General features: G+C 50.3%; 1 protein-coding gene across 1 annotated transcript in view; it reads left to right on the forward strand.

The window, feature by feature from the left end:
• LTBP2 (latent transforming growth factor beta binding protein 2) overlaps positions 1–22,947 on the forward strand; it is a 100,938-nt gene that overhangs the window by 21,769 nt on the left and 56,222 nt on the right. Inside the window, exon 3 of the mRNA XM_066344034.1 lies at positions 1,140–1,386. Within this exon, the coding sequence (XP_066200131.1) occupies positions 1,140–1,386 (247 nt within the window). The remainder of the gene's footprint in view (positions 1–1,139; positions 1,387–22,947) is intronic.

Below are 22,947 nucleotides of genomic sequence, written 5' to 3' on the forward strand. Positions count from 1 at the left end.
TTGGTCTTCCTCACTCAACTACAAGCTCCATGTGGACAAAGGCTTTGTCTCTAGTGCCTAGCACACAGTAGGGGCTCAGCAAATACTGTATTTGTCAAACAAATGTATGACACTTGGTTTAGATGGTTTAGCATAGCCTTACTGTGCGCTCCTGACTTCCCACCTGTTCTCCAGGGAAGGTCCTGGGAGAGGTGGGCCACACTCCAGTGTGTGGGCCTGCATGTGACTCTCCCTTGGCCGCTGGTCACTGGAGGTGACTCTGATGTTGCACGGTGATGAAAGGCAGTGAAGGGAGAGGTCATGGTCCCCGTGGCCAGTGGCTGCTGCACGGTACTGGCTTGGAGAAAGGGGTCCCGTTCAGCTCCACTCTACCCCCAGGCTGGACCCAGGGTCCAGGAGACAGAATCCTTCCGGCTCCTGGTCAGGAGTTCCTCCACTTGCTGAGCAAGGTGGGAGCTTCAGATCAGAGGTTCTCAGAAGAGGAAGAAGAAGAGAGACTGTCATGCTGAAGATGCCTTTGAGATGCCCTTAGGGTCCCCCAACCTCTTCAGCCCACCCTCATGTGATTCATGAGGAAACTGAGGCTCAGTAAGGTCAAGATCACATGACTTGAGGAAGACAGAAACCCTCCAACAACTCAAACCCCTGACTTTCAGGCCAGCCTTGAGTCCTTTTCTGTAAAAGATACTCATTCGTTATTCATTCATTCATTCACTCAGTATTTATTGAGAAGCTACTGTGTGACAGTCTTTATTCCAAGTTCTGGAGCTACAGGAGGAGGGAACAAAACAAAATGTCTAATGTCAGCCCTGTGGGACTTCCAGTCTGGTAGACAGGCAGACAACAAGAAGGAGACTGTTGAGTGTATAACACAATGCCGGGAGATTCCGCTGGAGGTGGCGGTGGTGAGCAGCACCACACCGCTGGTCATTTGGTCTTTGGTTGTCTCAGATGACGGGCAAGCCTCACGCTGTGGCCTGTGCGTGGAGGGAAGGAGAGAAGGGGCCAGGGAGTCTCTGGAGGCCAGCCGTTGGCTTCCTGCTGGAGTGGAGGGGCCAGGCAGCACAGGCCGGGGGCCCTTGAGACAGGTGGGTGCTGGCCTGTGGCCCCTGCCCTCACCCTTCTCTCTGTCTCCCCAGCTGTGTGCCAGCCCCCGTGCCAGAACAGGGGCTCCTGCAGCCGGCCCCAGCTCTGCGTGTGCCGCTCCGGCTTCCGCGGAGCTCGCTGTGAGGAGGTCATCCCTGACGAGGAATTTGACCCCCAGAACTCCAGGCCAGCCCCCCGACGCTCAGCTGAGGGTTCACCCCACTTGCGCAGGAGCAGCGGAGCCAGAGAGAGCATGGCAGCCAGAGCACAGCCCCTGACACCACAGCTGCCACCGGCCAGGTAAGTGCCCTCCTTGGGGAGGATGGAGGGCCTGAACCTCCTTCCTCAGGGCCATTTGGTGACGATCTTGGAGGACGCTGAAGTTGTCCCCCCCCCACTGTCCTCCCCTTTCCTTGACCTCCAGCGGTGGGTCCAGGAGAGCAGGTGTTGGGGTTGGCATAGGCTTGCCAGGCTGGGGTGGACAGGAAGGGGCAAGGTCAAAGAAAGCTGACGAGCACATGTCCCTGAGACCAAGCTCTCTTGGTGCTAATCCTGGCATCGCCACTTCCTAGGTGGGTAACTGTGGGCAGGGTACCTCTCTGATTCTTCATCAGTGCGGTGGGGACAGTGATGATCACCATAATTATTGAATTGTCCTAAGAATTAGCTTAGTTAATACAAGGAAAGCACTTAGAACAGTCCCTGGCACATGGTACACTCTTTATGAATGTCTCTCCTTCTCCTGCTCCTTCTCCACCTGTGGTCTCTGTGATGCAGGAAGGGACTCCTGGGCCAGAAAAAACCTGTTCAGTTCACTCACCACCCAACGCTCACCTCTCTCCTTGGAGGGAAGAGAAGGATGGGGGGGTGGGGGTGGATAGAGGGAAAGTGGGCAGAGGGAAGGTTCCAGGGCAGGATTTCCTGGCATGCTTGCCAGCCAAGCTGGCTAGAGTTTTTTTCTAGCTCAGGACAGGAAATCTGAACTTTGTAAACCGGTCCATTTCTAGAGGGCTATGTTTTCCTTTTGGTTTTTCAGGTTAGTTTTTCCATTCGATTTCTACTTTGGAAGTTCTTTATGAAATGTTGCAACCTTGTCTTGCTGAGCTAAGGGGAAAAAAGGGTTTGCCCTTTCGGAAGCCGGGAGAGCCGGGGTGGGGGGGAAGAGACCGACCACTAGGTCAGGTCCCCAGCAGGAAAGCTTGGGAGAGAGAGGAGAGGAGCTTGAGATTGTCTGGCAACTCTGAAGACGGGGCTGGGCTGATGATGGTCTTGGTGAGGTGGGGTTCCAGGCGCCAACCACCCAAGCAGGTGGTTTTCGAAGGCAGCCAGGAGCAGAAAGAGCTGAAGGATGAATTCAGGTTGATGCTTAGGGAGCTCCAAGGTCGAAACCAGGAAAGCCAAACCCTTAGGCCAAGGCCTAGAGACGCTGGGGCAGAAAGAGGGGCTGAGCCAAGTGCCTAGGTGAACCAAGCAGGGGGTGGTGGGCAGGGCCTGAGCCTTGCTCAGATTAGTCCCAGCTGGGGCTCAGGTGGTGGGAAGGCACCTGAAGGAGCCCCAGTGATACCAGCTCCAGGGTCTGCCAGGGGCAGGGTGGGAGCTGTATCCTTCCAGCTGGGCTCTCTCCCTGCAAGCTCTCTTTGGCTTGTTTGATTCAGTTATTTCATAATGCTGATCTTGTGTGTGGGGGGGGGGGGGGGAGAGAGAGAAAGTGTGTGAGAGTGTATGTGTGTGTATGAGTGTGAGTATGTGAGTGTGTGTGAGAGTGTGTGTGTGAGTGTGTGAGAGTGTGTGTGTGAGTGTGTGTGTGAGTGTGTGTGAGAGAGAAAGTGTGTGAGAGTGTATGTGAGTGTGTGTATGAGTGTGAGTATGTGAGTGTGTGTGAGAGTGTGTGTGTGTGAGTGTGTGAGAGTGTGTGTGAGTGTGTGTGAGAAAGTGTGTGAGAGTGTATGTGAGTGTGTGTAAGAGTGTGAGTATGTGAGTGTGTGTGAGAGAGTGTGAGTATTTGAGTGTGTGTGTGAGTGTGTGTGTGTGAGTATGTGAGTGTGTGTGAGAGAGTGTATTTGAGTGTGTGTGTGAGTGTGTGTAAGAGTGTGAGTATGTGAGTGTGTGTGTGAGTGTGTGTGTGTGAGTATGTGAGTATGTGTGAGAGAGTGTGAGTATTTGAGTGTGTGTGTGAGTGTGTGTGTGTGTGAGTATGTGAGAGTGTGTATGTGTGTGAGGGTGGGTGCTTGGCAGGCCACTCTGCCCTCGCACCCCCGAGTCAGAGCTATCTGACAGCCCGAGCCCCATCTTGCCAGCCCTTCCTGCTCCTCACATTCTTCAAAGCCCATCCCCGCTTCCTACCAACCTCCCCTGCCCATCACGTCTGCCCAGCTATCTGACCCCTTGCACGCACCCCTGAGGGTCTGCGCCCTGTGTCTGCAGTCAGACTGTGTGGTCTGCATCCTGGAAGGCAGGGACTCTCTCTCTTACACCCTGGATTTCCCCGCAGCTCCTCTCACTGTCCTAGCTTATAAAAAAAAAAAAGCACTCCGTCTGTATTTGTACTTTGTCACTTGGTCCAAGCTGGGCCTGGGACGGAGGGCATGCCCCCCTGTGCTGCTCAGAGTGCAGGAGGGGCTCAGGCTCCCTGCCTTCCTCTGTAGCACTTGTCGTGCTGCCTTGGGGTGGTCGGTTTATTTGCTCACTGGACCAGGAGCTGTGTCCTGCCCATTCAGGAACGTGGCCCTGGTACCGGGCACTGCAGGTGCTCAATCAACAGAAGATGAATGAGTAAATGAATGAGGCTTGATGCTGGGGAGAGGAGGAGGCTGGGAGGAAGGGAGGACGAGCTGTGGGAGCCTTGGCTCTCCCAGTGAAGGTTCGAAGGTTCGTATATGCAGGAGGTGCTGGAAGGCGAAGGCCTAGGGTGAGGTCTATTGCCCGCAGCAGGGCCACCCTCTTTGAGCTTCACAGGCTCCCTGGCCAGCGACTACTGTGATGTTTTTAATGAGCTGCAGCCTTCAAGCCAGCCCGGTCTCTCTGCCCTGGGACCTCAGTGCCATGAAATCCGGGGAAGTCCGAGTGGCCCACTGTCAGCCCAGCTGTGTTTTGCTTTGGGAGGCCAAATCCTGCTTGCCTTGCGGTGTCAGACATTTCCTGTGAGCTTAGCCAGGTTTCCCAAGCAGCCGCTTGCCTCTCCTGATGGCAATTTGGACAGGCCCTTGGTGTCCAGTGAAAGGGAGTGACATTACTCAGGGCCATTCTAGGAGCGAGAAAGGGATACAAAATGTCCAAGAGGGGGAAACACTGTAGTGATTCGGTGACAGCCAGAGGCCCCCTTTAGGAGAGGGTTAGACAGAGGCCAACAAACTTGTGTCCCAGAGGGAAGATGAGAGGGAGGGGCCAGGAGAATCTCAGGCAGCAGGCAGCACGCCCTGCGGAGAGCCAGACGTGGATTGACGTTGTCCAGCTGGGGCCTGGGCTGACTGCTCCTTCTGAGCCCCAGGTCCAGGCTTGCTCCCCAAGGCTGAGCAGAGGGCCGCCCCACCTGGGGAGCAAAAGCCAGGAAGCTGGGGAAGGGTCTTGAGACACTGGGGAAGAAAGTGGTTATAACAACTTGAAACCAGCAGACCTCAGAAAACGGTGCTTTATACAGTGCTTCTCAACACTGCGACGGGGAGTGAATCACCTGGGAACGTGTTAACACCCAGCTTGGGATTCAGCAGGTCTGGGGTGAGTGTTAGGTCTCAGGTGCTACTGATGCTGCTGATCCATGGACCACACCTTGAGTAGCAGGGGTCCTAGCTTGGGCTTTTGGACAATCCTGGGTTCCAGTCTTGGATTTACTACTCACCAGCAGTACAGCATTGGATAAGCATCCTAACCTCTCCGAGTCAGTAGTCTCTACCTGATAGAATTGCAGAGAGAATGAAATAAGATCCTACACATAGAGCACTTAGTATAGTGCCTGATTTGAATTAGTGTTCAGTCCATGTTAGCCATCAGCAGCTGGTTCTCTCTGCCTTGGGGACTTGGGTGGACAGAAGACTGTGGCAAAGAGCAGACAGAAAACCAGGTGTGGTTATGTGTGGAGGGGTGGGGGGTATGTATGTGTGTGTGCAGACATGCTCTGGGAGAAGTCAGAGCCCAGACCCGGCCTCAGGGGAAGTGTGACTGGCAGATGCAGCAGATGCAGCAGATGCAGCAGTAGCACCAGTGGTGGCTTTGTCCGGCTTGGTTGTTCTACCAGGGGAAGTATCATACATTTCTCAGAATGGGAGAGATTTCCACTGGGTTTGCTCCTTAGCCTGACCTGAGAGTTAGAGGCTGGCCCCTGTGGATGTCTAAGCATGCTTAGTCAGTACTTGAGCATCAACGGGCCTCAAGGACGGCGCTGAGCACGGCAAACGGGTGGCAGGGAGGCATCGGGGAGTTGTGGACCCCAGGGTGGTAACTCTCAGGGGCTGCTTCCCCAGAGGGCAGCTTCTCTGCACAAGCCATCTCTTTGCACCCTCCATATTAGTTTTCTATGGCTGCAAGGACAAATTGCCACGAATTTAGCAGCTTAAAACAAGGCAAATTAGTATCCTACAGTTCTACAGGTCAAACATCTGGCATGGGTCTAACCAGGCTAAAGTCAAGATGTCACAGGGCTGAGTTCTTGGAGGCTCTAGGAGAGAGTCCGTTTCCTTGTTTGTCGAGGCTGTTAGCAGAAGGACAGTGATCTTATCCGTTTCCTTGGCTGATATATCTCCAGCACCTCAAATAAGACTGGCCCGGAGTTAAGCTGAGTAAACATGGGCTCAGTGAATGGGCTTGGCTGTCTGCCCGCACTGTCTCGCTGACTTCTCACAACTCCCTGCAGTGGGTTCCCAATGTCCCTGTTCTATTGACGAGGCTGAGAGAGGTGAGGCCATTTATCCACACTCCCTCCTCCTCATTGAAGTCCCTTGGACCCAAGACCATTCTCTAATATACCCCTGGGACATAATGAGAGATCAACTCATGCTAGGAGAACTTGGGGAAGTCCTGCCCTCCCTGGGCTACAGTTCCCCATAGAATGGACCTTCTCTGAGGTCAACAGTTAATGACCTCAGATGGTGACCTCTGGCTTGTCTATTCAACATCTCCCATGGTGAAATGTGTCCATTCCCCCTTTATCCATTTCCAAAGTTGTGACAAGGACATGTGATGCCTTTCACCAGGGCGGACCTTAGCTGTCCCTAGCAGTCTGGCCTCAAGTCCTCACCAGCAAGGCTCTGACGGGGTTAAGTAGCCACATCTTTCCTGCCGTGTCATGACGCCTCCCTGCAAGGTTGACTCAACCCTGTCATCCTGACTGAGTCAAGCTTTTGGGACCTCTGGGAGCTGACTGCCCTCCTTCCTTTTCTTGTCTTTTTTCTTTTCTTAGTCTTTGTTTTTCTCATTCTGTTTTTGTAACTCTGAGCCCCACGCTTGCCCCCTGGGGTTTTTCTGGAATTTCCTAACCCTTGACAACACTATTTCGGAAAGACTTACAGTTAGGAGACCCAGTTTTGCTTCCAGCTGGCATAGTGTCCGTGGGCACGTAACTTTCCTAAGCCTTCATGTCTCTGTCTGCAAAATTGAAAGGCTAGTTCTCTCCTCACTGGGATGCTGTGAGCAGTAACTAAAACGGTGTGGGTGAAAGATTTCTTGGTGGACTGGGCAGAGCCTTGCAAATGCTGCTCTTGTTGTTCCTCGGCAGTCGTGACGCTGGGCTGCAGTATCTGCTTCTACCTCTTACAGGGGAGCGGGTTACTTTCCCTGAGGCCCTCCTTGACCTCTTCTGAAGGTTTTTTTATTTTATTTATTTATTTATTTATTTATTTATTTATTTATTTATTTATTTATTTTACAGAGACAGAGAGAGGGATAGACAGGGACAGGCACACAGGAACGGAGAGAGATGAGAAGCATCAATCATCAGTTTTTCGTTGCGCGTTGCAACACCTTAGTTGTTCATTGATTGCTTTCTCATATGTGCCTTGACCGCGGGCCTTCAGCAGACCAAGTAACCCCTTGCTGGAGCCAGCGACCTTGGGTCCAAACTAGTGAGCTTTTGCTCAAACCAGATGATCCCGCTCTCAAACTGGTGACCTCGGGGTCTCGAACCTGGGTCCTTCTGCATCCCAGCCCGACACTCTATCCACTGCGCCACCGCCTGGTCAGGCTCTTCTGAAGGTTTTAACCTTGAGGCTCACCTTGGCTGCTATGCACAACACTAGGAGATGTGCTTCCCGTCATAGTCTCTTAGATGAGTACCCAACCGTTGAATGACCCTGGACCTGTAAACCTCCAGCTTAAGAGTCCCCTCATTTGACTCACTTTTTATTTCTACAGTACTTTTTATTTTCTACTTTCTGGCATGATGTATAATTTGCTTATGATATTTATTATTTATCATCTGAGCTCCTCGAGGGCAGGGATCCTTGTTTTGTTCCGATGATCCCAAGCTCCCAGACAGTGCCCGACGTATAGTATGCGTGCAGTAAATAGCTAATGAATGAACATCTCTGCCGCAGTGTATTCCCAGTTGCTGCCTGGAGCAGATGGTGGTCTCCGGTCCGTCCTTTCTGAGCTTGCACTCAGCCTGTACCCTAGCATGTCATTGATCAGGAAGGGGCTCTCCCAGCGCTCCCAACAGGTGGGTGCCTGCCCACCCTGGGTCTGGAGCAAGGGCAGGCTGAGGGCCATACTCCTCTCCTAAGGGTGACTACAGGGCAGCCAGAGCAGGGCTTAGCAGACCCTTAGAAGTGCCAGGAGTCTGGGTGGCAGCTCTGAAGGGCCTCTTCTCAGTTTCCTCCATCTCTTGGACCTTAGAAGAGTCCCAGGAACTCCTCCTCGGGACTTTGGGTTTGGAAGAGGGAGGGCTCAGAGGTAGTAGTCAGAGGGACATGATCACTCTTGGGCTTCTGGCCAGAACAAACGGAAAGGGTTTTATTGTCCCAAGTCTGAAGCCACAGGAGCCCTGCTGCTGGTTTTTTGTTTTTTGAAAGAGTAGAAGAGATCTGTGTCTCAGCTAAGAACTTCCTTCACTGCCCACGGCCCTCTCCCTGCTGCTTGCAGACTGTTCTGGAGGTGGAGACGGGGCCACATTAGGGTTTGTGCAGGGCCCCTTGGCACTCAATCCCTGCCAACTGTGCCCATCCCTGCCCAGTAGAGTTGGAAGCACTCCATTCCCACCAATGAGATGGGAGAGATGGGCTTTTCCGTGCCAGACCTTTCGGTTACCAGGCGATGACTGTCACTTCATAGTCTCTATGACAGACACCCCAAGAATTGTGCAGTGTGCAGCCTGTGCAGCTCTCTGTGGTGACCTTGGACCTGGCTTCTTCCCAAAGGGAAGTATCTCCCCTTTCCCCCACAAAGCGTGTGGCTTTAAGGCAGCCCTCTCTAGCTGGATTTAGCTGCTGAGGCCCCTTCTAGGTTTCTCTAAAAGGGAAGTGGGCCTCTGGGACCTTGCAGAGTGTTAATGTGCACCTCTCCAACCCACCCAAATGCCTGAGACTCATGGAGCTCAGGGACCTGTGTGAATAACAAAAGGACAACGGCTCTGGACAGAGGCAGCTGGGCACACAATCTGGCTATGCTCTGACTCTAGGTCTAGGGGTCCCAACAAGTCACAGTGAAGGTAGGGCCAACGTGCCTCTCCCCGTGCCACAGAGCCCCCAGCCTCTTCTTTCCGCCATACTCTGCCCAGCGCACAACTCTGGGTTAGTGAAGTTGCAAGCTCAGGCCTCGAAGTGCTCAGGGCAGAAAGGGGCCTGGGGCTTTCTAACTCCTCTTTTGCCCCCCACACAGAGCAAGTGGGCAGATTCAGGGGAAATGGTGTTTGCTTCCTGCAGACTTCCGCCTACCTTCCTCCTTCCTAGTTAAGCTTGAAGGACATCTGGCCTAGATGGGCTGAGACAGACCCAAGATCTCTGATGAAGACTGAATGACTCCCTTTTCCAGGATTCTCCCAGAGCTGAGGAGTATCAGGATCCTCCCCTAGGTCAGGTCCCAGAGGGAGACTTCCAGCCCAGCCCTCTACAATCTCTGAGGTGTGAGCTGTTGGCCTCCTATCCGTCCACAGCTGCAGCGACGTGATGGGAAAAAGCTATGAGCCTCTCCTTCTTCTAACTCTCCTTCTTCATCATCACTGCCCACAGGGCCATTGCACCTGCTCTGTGTGTCCGGCACTGTACTAATGCTCTGCCCTCCTCACTCCTCTCCTTTTCCTCCTCACACTAAAGTTACCAGCTCAGTGACATGCAGGAAATGGATGTTGCACAAGTGTCTTTTGGCCAATTTTGTTGATCCCAAGCATGGTGTATAAATGGAGCGTGGTGCACGGCTCCACCTGCCGCTGGGATGGGGGCAGGCACCCGGGACCAAAGATGCAGGGAGACTCCCGGTGCTCACCACAGCCCTGACCCAGCCTCAGCATAACGGGACATCTAGAATTGTAGTTACAGTGCTGAATGTTTTGGTCTGGACTGGGTGACACTAGGGTTATAATGGAGGTGGCATTCTATTTCACAATAGGATGGTGGTTAGGGTATTTTTAGTGTGGTATTAGTGAGGTTTTAACCTGAGGGTTGTGGTTAGGGTTGGGTTAGGGTTATGTCACAATAAACTGAGGACTGTGGGTTTTTTGAGTATGGTGGGGTTGTTATTTTAACCTACCATTTATGAGCATTATTGAGTCAGCTGGCCTATTGTGCGAAGCACTTTACAGGCACCTTCTAATTTAATATTAGGGACAGTACGGCATAGTGGTTAAGAGCGTGGGTCATGAGTCAGACCTCAGTTTCATCTGATTCTGTTTCTCACTAGCTGTTTGATATTATATGAGTTTCTTCATCTCCCTGAGTCTCAGTATAAATTAAGGATGCTAATACTGGCCAAAATACAATAAAATACAGTGTTGCTGTCAAAATAAAATAGAAGAAAGTGAATAAAGTGCTAAGCCACATAGCTAAGTGCTCAGTACTTGATAGCTGATCTTATCTGTATCAGTCAGAGTCCCAGCAGGAAACAGATGGCATACTTAATGAGGACAGTTTGATAAAAGGTTGATCTGCAAGGACACAGACAGAGTTAGGGGAAAAGACAAAGGATGGGGGTCACTCTGGGGAGGGGCAGCTGTGTAGGGAAGCCCTTCCTTAACCCTCCAGGTCAAAGACCCACCACAGTGGCTGGTCAGGAGAGAGCAGAGAGGATCAATACTTCTGCTTCTTGCTGGGTCCCACTTGGGCTGGGAAAAGTAGGAGGTCTCCAGCAAATTGACCAGTCCCCAGAATGACCCTATGGGAGAGAATCCTTTACCCCACTCTGCAGTGAGGAATCCCAGGCCGGGTGATTCCAGCTCAGCTCTGCTCAGGACTCTAGAACCCGTGCTTGCAGCCATTTTGCTAAACAGCCCCGAGAGCAGGTGAACTCAGGTGAATGCAGACCAGCAAGCCTGGTATGGGAGCTGCAGAAGACTGGGTCGAGCATGACATGGCACCTGGTGTCTTTTTCAGAAAACTACAGAAACCTGGCCAGAGCCTGGGGCAGCATTCCCCACAGCCACGTGTGAGGAGCAAGGGAGCCTGTTGGGTCATTAAAACGTTAATGTATGCAGTTTCCAGCATCCAGCTTTAAAAAAATAGTAATAACAAACATTTCAAGCTTGTGGTTGTACTCATAGCATTTAAGTGACCTAATCCTCTAGGATTTTTGTTTGCAAGGAAAGAGGGAGACATGAAGCAAGAAGGGAATGGAAAGACAGTTAATACTCTTTCTCAGATGCCCCAGGGAATGTCTGTCCCATCCGGTTGCTTTGTGCAGACCGTGGCTGCTCAGCTAATGCCAACCTCTGGGTTGGCGTGTCTGTGCATGTGTGTGTGTGCGTGCGTGCATGTGTGTGTGTGTGTGTGTGTGTGTGTGTGTGAGAGAGAGAGAGAGAGAGAGAGAGAGAGAGGGAGAAGGAGAAAGAGAGAGATGAGGGGTGTGGGTTCAAAACTGTGCTGAGAGATCATGCCTCAAAAATCATAATGGAGATTTTTCAGGTCCTGTGAATTTTCCTTTTGATCTCAAGGTTTTCGAATATATTTCGGGTTTCACCCCTTATTCACAGTGTAGAGGAAGTTTCAGATTTATGGGTCCAGTAGTTTTTCCAGTTATGCGATGTTTAAATCTGCCGCTGCTTAACTAATTTACTGCTGTCAGGACAGGCACCGTAAGCTTCCCATGTGAAAATTACTTTAGCAAAGTAAAGTGGGTTCTACATCTGCAAATTCAAACAACTACGGATTGAAAACATTTAGAAGCCCTGGCTGGTTAGCTCAGTGGCAGAGCATCGGCCTGGCATGCAGGAGTCCCGGGTTCAATCCCCAGCCAGGGCACACAGGAGAAGCACCCATCTGCTTCTCCACCCCTACCCCTCTCCTTCCTCTCTGTCTCTCTCTTCCCCTCCTGCAGCCAAGGCTCCACTGGAGCAAAGTTTGCCCGGGCGCTGAGGATGGCTCTGTGGCCTCTGCCTCAGGCGCTAGAATGGCTCTGGTCACAACAGAGCGACGCCCCCCCATGGGCAGAGCATTGCCCCCTGGTGGACGTGCCAGGTGGATCCTGGTTGGGTGCATGCAGGAGTCTGTCTGACTGCCTCCCCGTTTCCAACTTCAAAAAAAAAATGCAAAAAAAGAAAAGAAAAGAAAACATTTAGAAAAAAATGTTTACATTGTTGCTGACATGTACGCTATGTTTAGGCCTATGAGTCTGTACTGGGCATGTACAAACTTCTTTTCTTGTCATCATTTCCTAAACAAGACAGTATAACAACTATTTACACAGTTACATTGCAATAGATATTATAAGTAATCTAGAGATGATTTCAAGTATATGGGAGACTATGCATAGGTTATATGCAAATGATACACAATATTATACAAGAGACTGGAGCATTCATGAATTTTGGTATGTGTGGGGAGGGGTCCTGCAACCAATCCATATGGATACACAGGGAGGATTGTATTATAACAGTAATAGAAAGGGGACTCTGAAATGTACATTTGTTTCCACTTGGAACACTGAGTGAAAATGTCAGCATTCCTTCTTATCCTCCCCTAATCACCAGCTCACCTGTATGCACGATGCACACGCACTCACACTAACCACCTCTGATGTGGGGCTGAGGATAAAGAGTTAAGTCTTGCAGAATAACTTCCCAGAAAAGGATTAGAAAAGGAAAGTGTGTTAAATGCAGTCATCAGATGACCACGGTTGTAGGATTGGCTGCTTAGGACCCAGTGGGGAGTATAATGCTTGTCTGTCTGTATGTCTGTCTGAAGATGACATAGTGAAGATTGCTAAATGATTTCCAATAACAAAATGTGAAAACACATAGTTCCTTTGTTAGCCACATAGCTGTGGTTTTGTGTCCGTGATTCATTGTGGAAGTGAGTAGCTGCGACAGGCATTTTGTGTGTGGGGGGCGGTTTCTCCTAAAAAAATATTTGTGAAAGGTCTAAAATTCAAGGAAGTCCAGGGCTCTTTGAAAAGTAAAATCCCCATTCCTTGCAAAATGAAGATTGCAAATCAAAACTTCTGGAGCTACCACCTTCCTGCTTCCAGCAGGTCACCCACACTGCGTTTCCCTCCCAGCCTCAGCCCCTGACCGCTGCCTAACATGTCCGCCCACAGGTGCACTGAGCGGAGGGCGAGGACTGCAGCAGAGGCCTCTCCAGGGAATCGGGTACCGCGGGCAAGGGGGGGTGTCTCCTTGAGACTCCGGCCAAGACACACTCTTGGGAAACAAATTCATTCCACATCTCTTTCTTTGGCGTTCTTGGGTCAAGGTCAGAGCTCCCACAGCAGGCAGTAGTGTGTGAGGGGGGAAGTTGTGAAATCATTTATGTCTTATGCTTCAACGAGTCTGGGTTTGAATCTCAGGTCTACCACTTAACAACTATGCTGCCTTGAGCAAATGATTTAAACCTCACGAGCCTCAGTTTTTTCATCTGTTACTATGGGGATGGCATCATTACCTTATAGAATCATCTGGAGAAGCCTGACCAAGCAGTGCTGCAATGGATCGAGTGTCAGCCTGGGAGGCAGAGGACCCAGGTTTGAAACCTCAAGGTCACTGGCTTGAGTGTGAGCTCACCAGCTTGAGTGTGGGGTCTCCAGCTTGAGCATGGGATCATAGACATGACCCCATAGTCTTTGGGTTGAGCCCAAGGTAGCTAGCTGGCTTGAGCCCAAAGTCGCTGGCTTGAGCAAGGGGTCACTGGTTTGGCTGGAGCCGCCCACACCATCAAGGCACATATGAGAAAGCAATTAATGAACAACTGAAGTGCCGCAGTGAAGAAATGATGCTTCTCATCTCTTTCCCTTCTGGTCTCTCTCTCTCTTTCACACTAAAAAAGAAAAAAAAAAGGCAGGAGGATTTACTAATATGTAAATATGTCTGACACATTTTTAAATTTTTTGATTGATTTTATTTTTTAATTTTTAAAATTTTTATTTACTTGAAAGAGAGAGAGAGAGAAGCTGGAAGGGAGAGGGAAAGAGGGAGGAGAGAGTGAGATGTATCAACTTGTAGTTGTGGCACTTTAGTTGTTCATTGATTGCTTCTCAGACATTCTGTGACCAGAATTGTCAAGCTGAGCCAGTGACCCCTTGCTCAAGCCAGTGATCTTGGGCTCAAGCCAGTGACCTTGGGATCGTGTCAATGATCCAGCGCTCAAGCTGGATCACCTGTGCTCAAGTCAGCAACCTCGAGGTTTCAAACCGGAGACCTTCACTTTCCGGGTCGATGCTCTATCCACTGTGCCACCACCTGTCAGGCACGTCTGACACATTTTAGATGTTCTATGAATGGCACCCACTCTTATTTGTCCCCAGACTCTGAGGTTATCTGAGCCTTTTGTTTCTATCAGAAAAGCAGCAGCGATAATTAGAAACTCTGAATTTACCCAGACCACCTGAAGATGTGTCTGGCCCTGGTGGGGTTTCCTGTCTTGGCCAAGGGTGAGTGAGCATCAGGGTGGAGGGTGTCTGCCAAAGGCAGACAGAGCTCAGGCCCTGAGACACAAGCAGCACTTTCCTGCTGGGGGACTCGTGGGCAGAATAACAGCTTCTCTGTGCTTTAGTTTTCTCTTCTGCAAAATGGGGAACGATAGTTCCTAGAGCAGTTGTTTCATTCATCAAGTGAGGCATCAAATGTAAAGGGCTTCACAAAAATAAAAAGTGATACGGCTGTAGCTGATGTCTAGCATGTAATCAGACGAGATCGGGCGCGTTCAGGATGGTATGGCCGTAGACTAGCATGTAATCAGTTGGTAGCTTTGGGCTGCTGCATTACTGAGTGAAGACCTCTCAAGAAACAAGTCCCAGTTCTTGTAGAAATCTTCTGTTTATGGTCCTGGGGCAGAGTTCTAGCTCCTGGAAGAGCAATCTAGCTGCATGCCCCTGAAGAGTGTATCCTTGAACCAGGCCCCCTGCTGCCTTTGTCTACAGTGCACCTGTCCAGGCAAGTCCAGAAGTCGGGTGAACTTGTCTGAAGTCATAGGCCTGTGTTTGCTGTCCAGTAATGCAGGCCTGTTCAGTCTCTGTGTGCGCACGTGTGTTAAGGGTGGGGGGCACATTATGGAGGGTAGAGGGGTCCCAAAGGCCATAAGCTGAGAACTTAAGGGTTCAGGAGGTGGGCATCTCATGGTCGTGGTGAGATGCCCATATGCCAAGCTTTACCTGGCTTTGGGACATGGTCCTCGCTCTATCCCCTCAGCCTAAAGGTCTCTCCTCTCCTTCCTCCTGCTCCTCCTCTAATCTCCTGGAACCCTTGTCAGGTGTCCATAGGCCCTGGCTTGTGTTTTCATTCCCATTCAATAGCTTCACCTCTCCCACCACTTCCTTTTTCCATGTGCTTCTTTGTAACTCACCCAGTGATGAAGCTCAGAGGGGCCTCTGGACCCTTGGGAGACTGAGGCAGCACCTACTTCAGGACTGCTCTGAGGCGGGGGTCAGGCCCTAGGCCAGGCCTCAGTGCCCCCCAGACATTCCTCCAGACATGTGAAGCCCCTGCCCACCTCTGCCTCTGATTCACCTGCAAGGAAACAGGGATGCTGTGTTTCCTCCTGTGCAGAGCAAGATGTGGTCTGGGCAGGAGACCCTGCCCCAGGGTTCTGCCCCCTCCCACCTGCACCTGCAGCCTGCCGGGGGCATCCCCTGGGGTCTGTGGGCAAGAGCTCCAGACCCCTCAGACTTAGGTGTGGTCACAGAAAGAGCTAGAACTGAGAACAAGGGGATGTGATCTCAGAGCAGGGGGATGTGACTCACACGCAGCCGGGCGGGGCAGGGCCTCAGACTGACCAGTGAGGCCGAGGGGGTTGCAGGAGTGGACACAGCAGGAGCAGCAGCAGGAGAAGTCTCAGGACACTTGAAGGCAGCAGGCTCTGGGCCCTTTCGGGAGGACACCAGGGAGGGACGGTGCTGCTGTTGACGATGCTGAATCAGTGTCTCTGGCAGCAGGTGGGGCTGGTCCCCTGGGCACTGCCCACTGAACCTCCCCCGCCCTGGTCTCTCAGAAGTCATCAGTCTGGAGCCCCGCCCTGAGCAGGGTTGCCTGTGATTTCTCTCTGGCACATGGGAACACGGATCCACGATTCCAGGGACTGGGAGCTCCTGCCTCTTCAGGGGCCACCGTGTTGCTGGTCAACTCTGGCTCTTTCTTTAGAAGTCTTTCCTCAGACTGGGCTGAAAACTGCTCCCCCGTGACATGACCCTGGGTCTGTCCTCAGGAAATCCAGTCTCTTTTTCTGCCACAGCCCTTCTGAACTCTGAGGACAAGATAATGCAGTTGGGATCAGGACAGCAACGTTGGGAGGGCACTGATTCCCCAAGAGCAAGCCAGGCAGGGAAGCCACTGCCTGGGGTGGGAGTGACGTTTTCCAGGGACAGAGAATGCAGTGAGGGAGTCGGGGGAGCCCTCTGACCCTGTAGCTACGGGCCAAGGTAGACTTTTGGGGTCCAAATCCCAACTCTTACATTTTTATTACAGTGCTATCTAATGTGGTAGTGCCCAGCCACATGGAGCGATTTAAGTTTAATTTAATGTAAAACTCAGTTGCTCAGTCACACCAGCTGCACTTCTGAGTGCCCGAATGCCACAAGCAGCCAGTAGTCAATGTATCGGGTAACAGGCTGCAGAGCATCTATCTCCTCATCACAGAAAGCTCTGTTGGGCAGTACAGTTCTAGGTGAATGATCTTGGACAAATTCCTTAACCTCTCTGTGCCTCAGTATTTTTTTTTAATAAAAAATGGTTCAGGTTCTCCCCTCCCCACAGTGACACCTGGGAACCCCCCAAGCTGGTCCCCCTGATGTCAGAGTGATGGCTGCTGCCTTAGCCCAGCCTGGGTCTCCCCTGTTCATCCCTCAAGCTCTGCACCCCCAGACTCAGCAGGCTCCTGGCCCTGTGCCAAAGCCACAGTGTCCCCTCCCCTTCCCCCAGCAGGCCTGGGTGCCTGCTTGTTCCCTGCTGGGACAGGACAGGGGCTGGGGCAGGATTTGGGGCAACACCATGTTGGGTGCCTGGAGGTTTGGTACAAGGGCCACCTGGCTGTGGCCTAGGCATGAAGCCCGCGTGGCCAGCCGGGAAGACAGACGGAGCAGACCTCTGTGAGGGTTCCCCCCTGCCTTGCCCGTGCCCAGAGTCTCAGGGGAGGCGGAGCTACCTGGGAGGCACTGGGGCATGCTCACCTGTGTCACAGGAAGGAGCAGCTTCTGTCCCTTCAGCCAGAAGCCAGATGGAGTCCTGGGAACACTCCTGTCTTGGTGCTCTCTTCCTGTTCCCCCTGCTACCTCTCTGTCTGCTCCCTCTCAGGCACCTGCACAGCCTCGTTCTCTGTCTGCCCAAAGAGTGAATGCCCCCCCAGACCCCCCCCCACCCTTCTTTACTCTCTCTACTCCTACATTTCTCAGTGTTCAGGTGTCAGAGCACCTGGAGTTCATAAGAAATACCATAAACCATCAATGTAATTAATTCCATGATTAGAGCTGGGAACAGTTTTATGAACAGAAACTATGACGATCGTCTGTACGTGCAAAATAAAAAACCCGGCTAAGGCACGCATGAGTAGAATAAACTGTCGAGTGAAGTACAGTGGCTGCTGCCACGTTTTTTCATTAATATTCATTTACGGCTTGTTCATTTGTTTTATCGTGTGCTAGCAGACAAGTGGTAGCAAGTGCCGAAGGTCAGAGACGAATTGATGGGAGCATAACTCAAAACTGAGACTGTCTGCTCATTAACACATTTCTCCCTTGATAGTGGGAAGTGTTCGCAGACTTAACGCCTCAGTCCAACAGTGGAAGGAACTCTGAAGTGTGGTTTGCTCTGCGCACTTTCCCTGAGTGATATCATCCCTCCTTAACTCTGTAACTGCCACCTCTACACATGCCTCCCCACCCCACCCTCACCCCAGCTGTCTCCTGAGTGTCTCCTCCTGGGTGTTTCCATCTGCAGATCTGTCTGAGGCACTCAATGCTCATCATGTCCAAAACTGAGCCATTGCTTGGATCTCTTACATTGGGATCTTAGCTTCGGAACCCTGCTCTGTCCATTTGTGTAAGCCACAGCTGGGAATTCTCTATGTCTAAAATAGCCTTTGAATCCATGCCATCTTCTGGGCAAGGACCCTTGGTCCTTGTGGCTTGAACCTATAGCCTTCAGCCCTCCCTAATCTGGTCCAGCCACAACAGGGAATCTCACCAGAGTAATTACCTTTTTTTTTTTTATTAATTTTTTAAAAATTCATTTTAGAGAGGCGAGGGAGAGACAGAGAGAGAGAGAGAGAGAGAGAGAGAGAGAGAGAGGAGAGACAGAGAGAGAGAGAAGGGGGGGAGGAGCTGGAAGCATCAACTCCCATATGTGCCTTGACCAGGCAAGCCCAGGGTTTTGAACCGGCGACTTCAGCATTTCCAGGTCGACGCTTTATCCACTGTGCCACCACAGGTCAGGCCAGAGTAATTATCTTTTAAAAAGGCCTGTCCTATCATGTTCGAGACCTACTTGAAGGCAACGAATATCTCAAGGCTAATCTGTGGCTCCCACTGCGTCCCTCCACCTTTGGTGGGTACTAGCCCCTTTGCCAAGCTTCCATTGGAGCAGAGAGGGTCTTTGCCATCCTTGGATCTCAGAGCCTGGCACGTGGCAGGCACTCAATAGGTGCTCTTTGAATGAGTGAAAGAGGATGGGCTTCTCCAAAGTCGCCAGGGACTCCCCTTTACCCATTTAGTATAGTCTACACACACACACACACACACACACACACACACACACACACACACACACACACTCCAGGCCCTCCATCAGACTTTTTCTTCTTAACTCCTCAAAGCCTCAATATCCTCATCTGTAAAACAGTGACAAAGAAATCACAAATGCTAGGTGGCTTTAGGGTGAAGTTACCTGGTTTGGTAACCTCACTTCTGTACCTGGGAGTTCTGCAACCTTCAGCACCATAGAGAACCTCCCTGCCCTGTTTTCTTGACTATAAAATGGGGAGGAAAGGAGTAACTCTTAGGGTTACAGAGAGACCGGCATGAGATAATGCATTACTGGCACAGAGGCTGGCTCAGAAAAAGCATTCGTTACATTGTAGCACTGGCTTATTCCCCGTTCATCCACTTCCCACTGTTATTAATTCCCAGGGCATCCTTCCAAGGTTGCTTCATGAGTAATGCAAATAAATACATGCAACAGGTGTCCTTATTTGCTCTATTTTTACACAAAAGTTTACATGTCCCACACTAGGAGTCAGCAAACGTTTTCCTTAAAAGGGCAGATAGTAAATACTTTAGGCTTTGAACAACATATGGTTTCTGCAACTGCTGGGCCCTGCCATCATTGAGGAGAAGCAGTCTCAGACAATGAGCGTGGCTGTGCTCCAAGTCACTTTATTTATGGAAACTTAGATTTGATTTTCATATCACTTTCTCATGTCATATAATATTCTTCTTCCTTTAATTCTTTTACAACCATTTAAAAATGTAAAAAAAATAACAACCCTATTGTTATTTCACAGTCTGTACAAAAAGAGCCAGTGGGCCAGATCTGGGCTGTTTTTTCACTTTTCACTGTATCTCGGAGACTTCTCCCTGTGGGTGTGAAGGAGCTGCTGTTTTCTGATGGGCGTGTGACTCCGTCCTATGGATGTATGCTGGTTTGTTTGACCAATCCCCTGCTGAAGAACACTTAAGTTGTTTCTAGTCTTTACAAAATATTTTGCTATTACAGAATAGTGCTGTTATGAATAACCTTGTCCATCCATTATTTTTGACATTTACAAGTGTCTTAGGTCAGATTCCCCTGGATGCACAGCGGGGAAATGGACTTTGGTGATTTGTTGGGGGAGAGCTAAAGGAGGGAGGGAGGCAGGATGGGAAGGTGGGGAGAGCCAAGCAAGACTTTGTCCTAGGGAAAGCAAGCCCAGGCCTGGCTGAGGGGGGTAGAGCTTGCAGAGTTATCCTACCTTGAGGCAATGAGGGCTTCTGAATTTCTGGTTCAGGCAGTCATTGGCTTAGTGGTCATGGTAATGGGAGGAGCCTGTCAAATGGCTGCCATCAGCCAGAAGCAAAACTCAGAAAAAGCCAATAGAAGGTGTGCCAGCTGCAAAGGGGACCTGGGCTGGGTGGCCGCAGCACCCACGACAGCAGGTGTATTGGCTGCAGTCTCAGAGGGGCAGAGAACTGGAGGGGCAGAGAGCATAGATGCATTGTGATGTGGGCAAACATTGCCAAATTTCTGTCCATAAGGGCTGAATTAATTTATATTCTGAGCAACAATATCTAAGAGTGACTGGGCACAATCTCATTAATAATAATAATAATAATAATATCATCTATTATATAATACTGTATAATAATAATATACTATAGTATGTCATATATCATATTATTATATATTATCATTTATTATATATAATAGAGATCATCAATAATAATAAGCACTTATTAAACTTTTAGATTTTTGCTAGTCTGATGATTACAGAACGCTATCTCAGAGTAGTTTTCATTTACACATCTCTTAGAATGAGAAAGACTGAGCATATTTTCATGAGTTTAAGAAACATTTTTTTTTTCTATGAACTGTTCATATTCCTTTGCTGATTTTTCCTTTAAGGCTATATTGATCTGTCTTTTTTCTTTCTAAGAGCTCTTTATATATTATGGAAATTGGTGTTTTCTCTATGACACGAGTTGCACAGTTTTTCTCATTTTGTTATTTGACTTTTTACTTTGTTTAAAGTGGTTTTGGCCAAACGGAAGTTTTTGATCATAAGGGTGTTTGGACAAGTAGATGGTACATTATGTAAAACACACAGCACGAGACCCATGACCTGATTGGCACTGAGTGGATGTTATCCCCCTTCTCTCCTCTCCTCAGTTCTGTGCTTTATCTAATTGTGCTCATTGTCCTTCCTTAAATATGGTCCATGCTTCCCACCTCCATGCAGTTTCTTTTTTTCTTTTTTTTCTTTTTTTGTATTTTTCTGAAGCTGGAAACAGGGAGAGAGAGTCAGACAGACTCCCGCATGCACCCGACCGGGATCCACCCGGCACGCCCACCAGGGGCGATGCTCTGCCCACCAGGGGGCGATGCTCTGCCCCTCCGGGGCGTCGCTCTGTGGCGACCAGAGCCACTCTAGCGCCTGGGGCAGAGGCCAAGGAGCCATCCTCAGCGCCCGGGCCATCTTTGCTCCAATGGAGCCTTGGCTGCGGGAGGGGAAGAGAGAGACAGAGAGGAAGGAGGGGATGGGGGTGGAGAAGTAAATGGGCGCTTCTCCTATGTGCCCTGGCCAGGAATCGAACCCGGGTCCCCCGCACACCAGGCCGACGCTCTACCGCTGAGCCAACCGGCCAGGGCCCATGCAGTTTCTAATGTTATTTTTCTTATCTGGAATGTCTTCCTCCTCGTTTTAGGCTATAAAAATTCTACCCATCTCTTAAATGGGCTGTTCATAGTCTTTCCTACACCTGAATTCCCAGACCTCTGCTGTCCATCAGAGCCCACCTTGGATCCAGGTTATCTACACACGTTTACTGCGCTTTTCTGAGCTTCAGTTTCCTTATCTAGAAAATGGAGTTGCTGGGGAAAATAGAAATTTATTTTTATTACAAAATAATGCATGTTTTCTGTGAAAAATTTTACTACCCCTCCCCACAAATATAGGAACATATAAAATTTCAAACAGTAGTTACACACATGCAGGCACTTTCCTTCTCCACAGGCAGCCACTGTTTACAGATCCTTCCAGACCTTTCCTAGGCCTGTATAAATATTTATGGGGGTGGGGGAAGAAGCTTTTTCTTAAAGCACAAAACTAGAATCATACCACCCACATTATTCTGCAGCTTACTTTTTTCATTCAGCAAAATAACGTGAATAAGATGATACATTTAAGCACCTGGCTCAGCGTTCAATGAATGTTCGCTATAACTGTTTTATTCACCTTGTAACGCTGTTTTTAAGTGCTTTTTTGGCAGCAGAATGCTTATTAAACAAAACAATGTACGGAAGCCCATATGTAAATGAGACTGGGTGGAGTTGCCAGGCAAGGGTGAAGGTGGGTGGGGTGGAGGGCACCCGTTGTTTTCCCATCACTGTTTAAAAAACCTGAGTGTGTTGGGCAGAGTATAGGCACAACACATTTAACTGAGTGGCATCGTTGTGGGGATGTACGTTCCAGGCAAGCTGGTGGCTCTCCCAGTGGTCCTCAGGTGGCCCTGAAGAGATTTGAACTCAAGAATCTCTAAAGAGAGAAACAAGTGACAGCAACAATAAGAACAACAATGACAACAAACCACCTGACCAGGTTGGAGAACTCTTTGTCAGGGTCAAGTTTAACGAAGTGCCAGGTGTTCTGGGCAGAATATGAGCTACTCACGTCTCTAGGGTGCTGACTCTAGGCTGAGCCATGGCGCCAGCCTGGTGCCACCAGGAGAGGACTCCCACTGACCCACCAGCTCAGGCACTCTCTTGGAAGCTGTCGAAAGGCCTGTGTTTCCTACTGCAACTGGTTGTGCTGGCCTTCTCCTGCGAATGAGAAGCAGGTGCCTGAGGTCTGGGCTCCCTATTCTGGTTCAGTATTGCTTCCAGGGCTTCTAGGAGGCTAACAGGACCTCTCCCGCACTCCAGCTCCCAAACTCAGGAAGCAAGTGAGGAAGAGGGGCCTACCAGGAGGAGGATTTGCTGCTGGTGACACTGGGAGGAAGAACAACATTGAAGCTCCCAGCAGCCCAGTCCTGGGCCAACAGGGCTGGGAAGAGGTTCAGGGTGCTGGGCTCTGACATCTCTCCTGATCTGGTTTCTTCCAGGAAAGAATAAGAGGGCCTGGGCACCCAAGGCCAACAGAACTGGAGTAGGAATGGTGATGGGAGAGTCTCAGGACCTTATCCCACTTGGGCAAGGACTCCAAATGGAAAGGCGAGGGGTGGGGCCTACTGGGGGAAGGAGAACCCCCCCGACCTCAGTGATGCTTCTCAGCTAAGCCTTCATCATGGTCTGGGCTGGTTTGTTGGGTGGCACAGGAGTTGGACTGCCCTGAGTTGGAATTCCAGGGTTTGATTTACCTGTTGAACAGTCTTGAGCAAGTGTTACTGTGTCAGCTTCAGTGTCTATGTGTCTACAGCGTGCTCATACCCACCACAGTCTGGACACCATCAGGTAGGCAGTGGTTCACGTACACTGTGACAGCTGCAGATATTTACAGTGGAGGCTGCCTTGTAGAATGACCTGCCTTATAATAAACACATGAGGAACTTGTTCAAATTTATGAGACAAGTAACTTGAATAGTTTAGATATCAAAGAACAAGAGCAGAAACTTTTCACA

The sequence above is a fragment of the Saccopteryx leptura genome, chromosome 6, assembly GCF_036850995.1.
Source record: "Saccopteryx leptura isolate mSacLep1 chromosome 6, mSacLep1_pri_phased_curated, whole genome shotgun sequence".
Taxonomy (NCBI): Eukaryota; Metazoa; Chordata; class Mammalia; order Chiroptera; family Emballonuridae; genus Saccopteryx; species Saccopteryx leptura.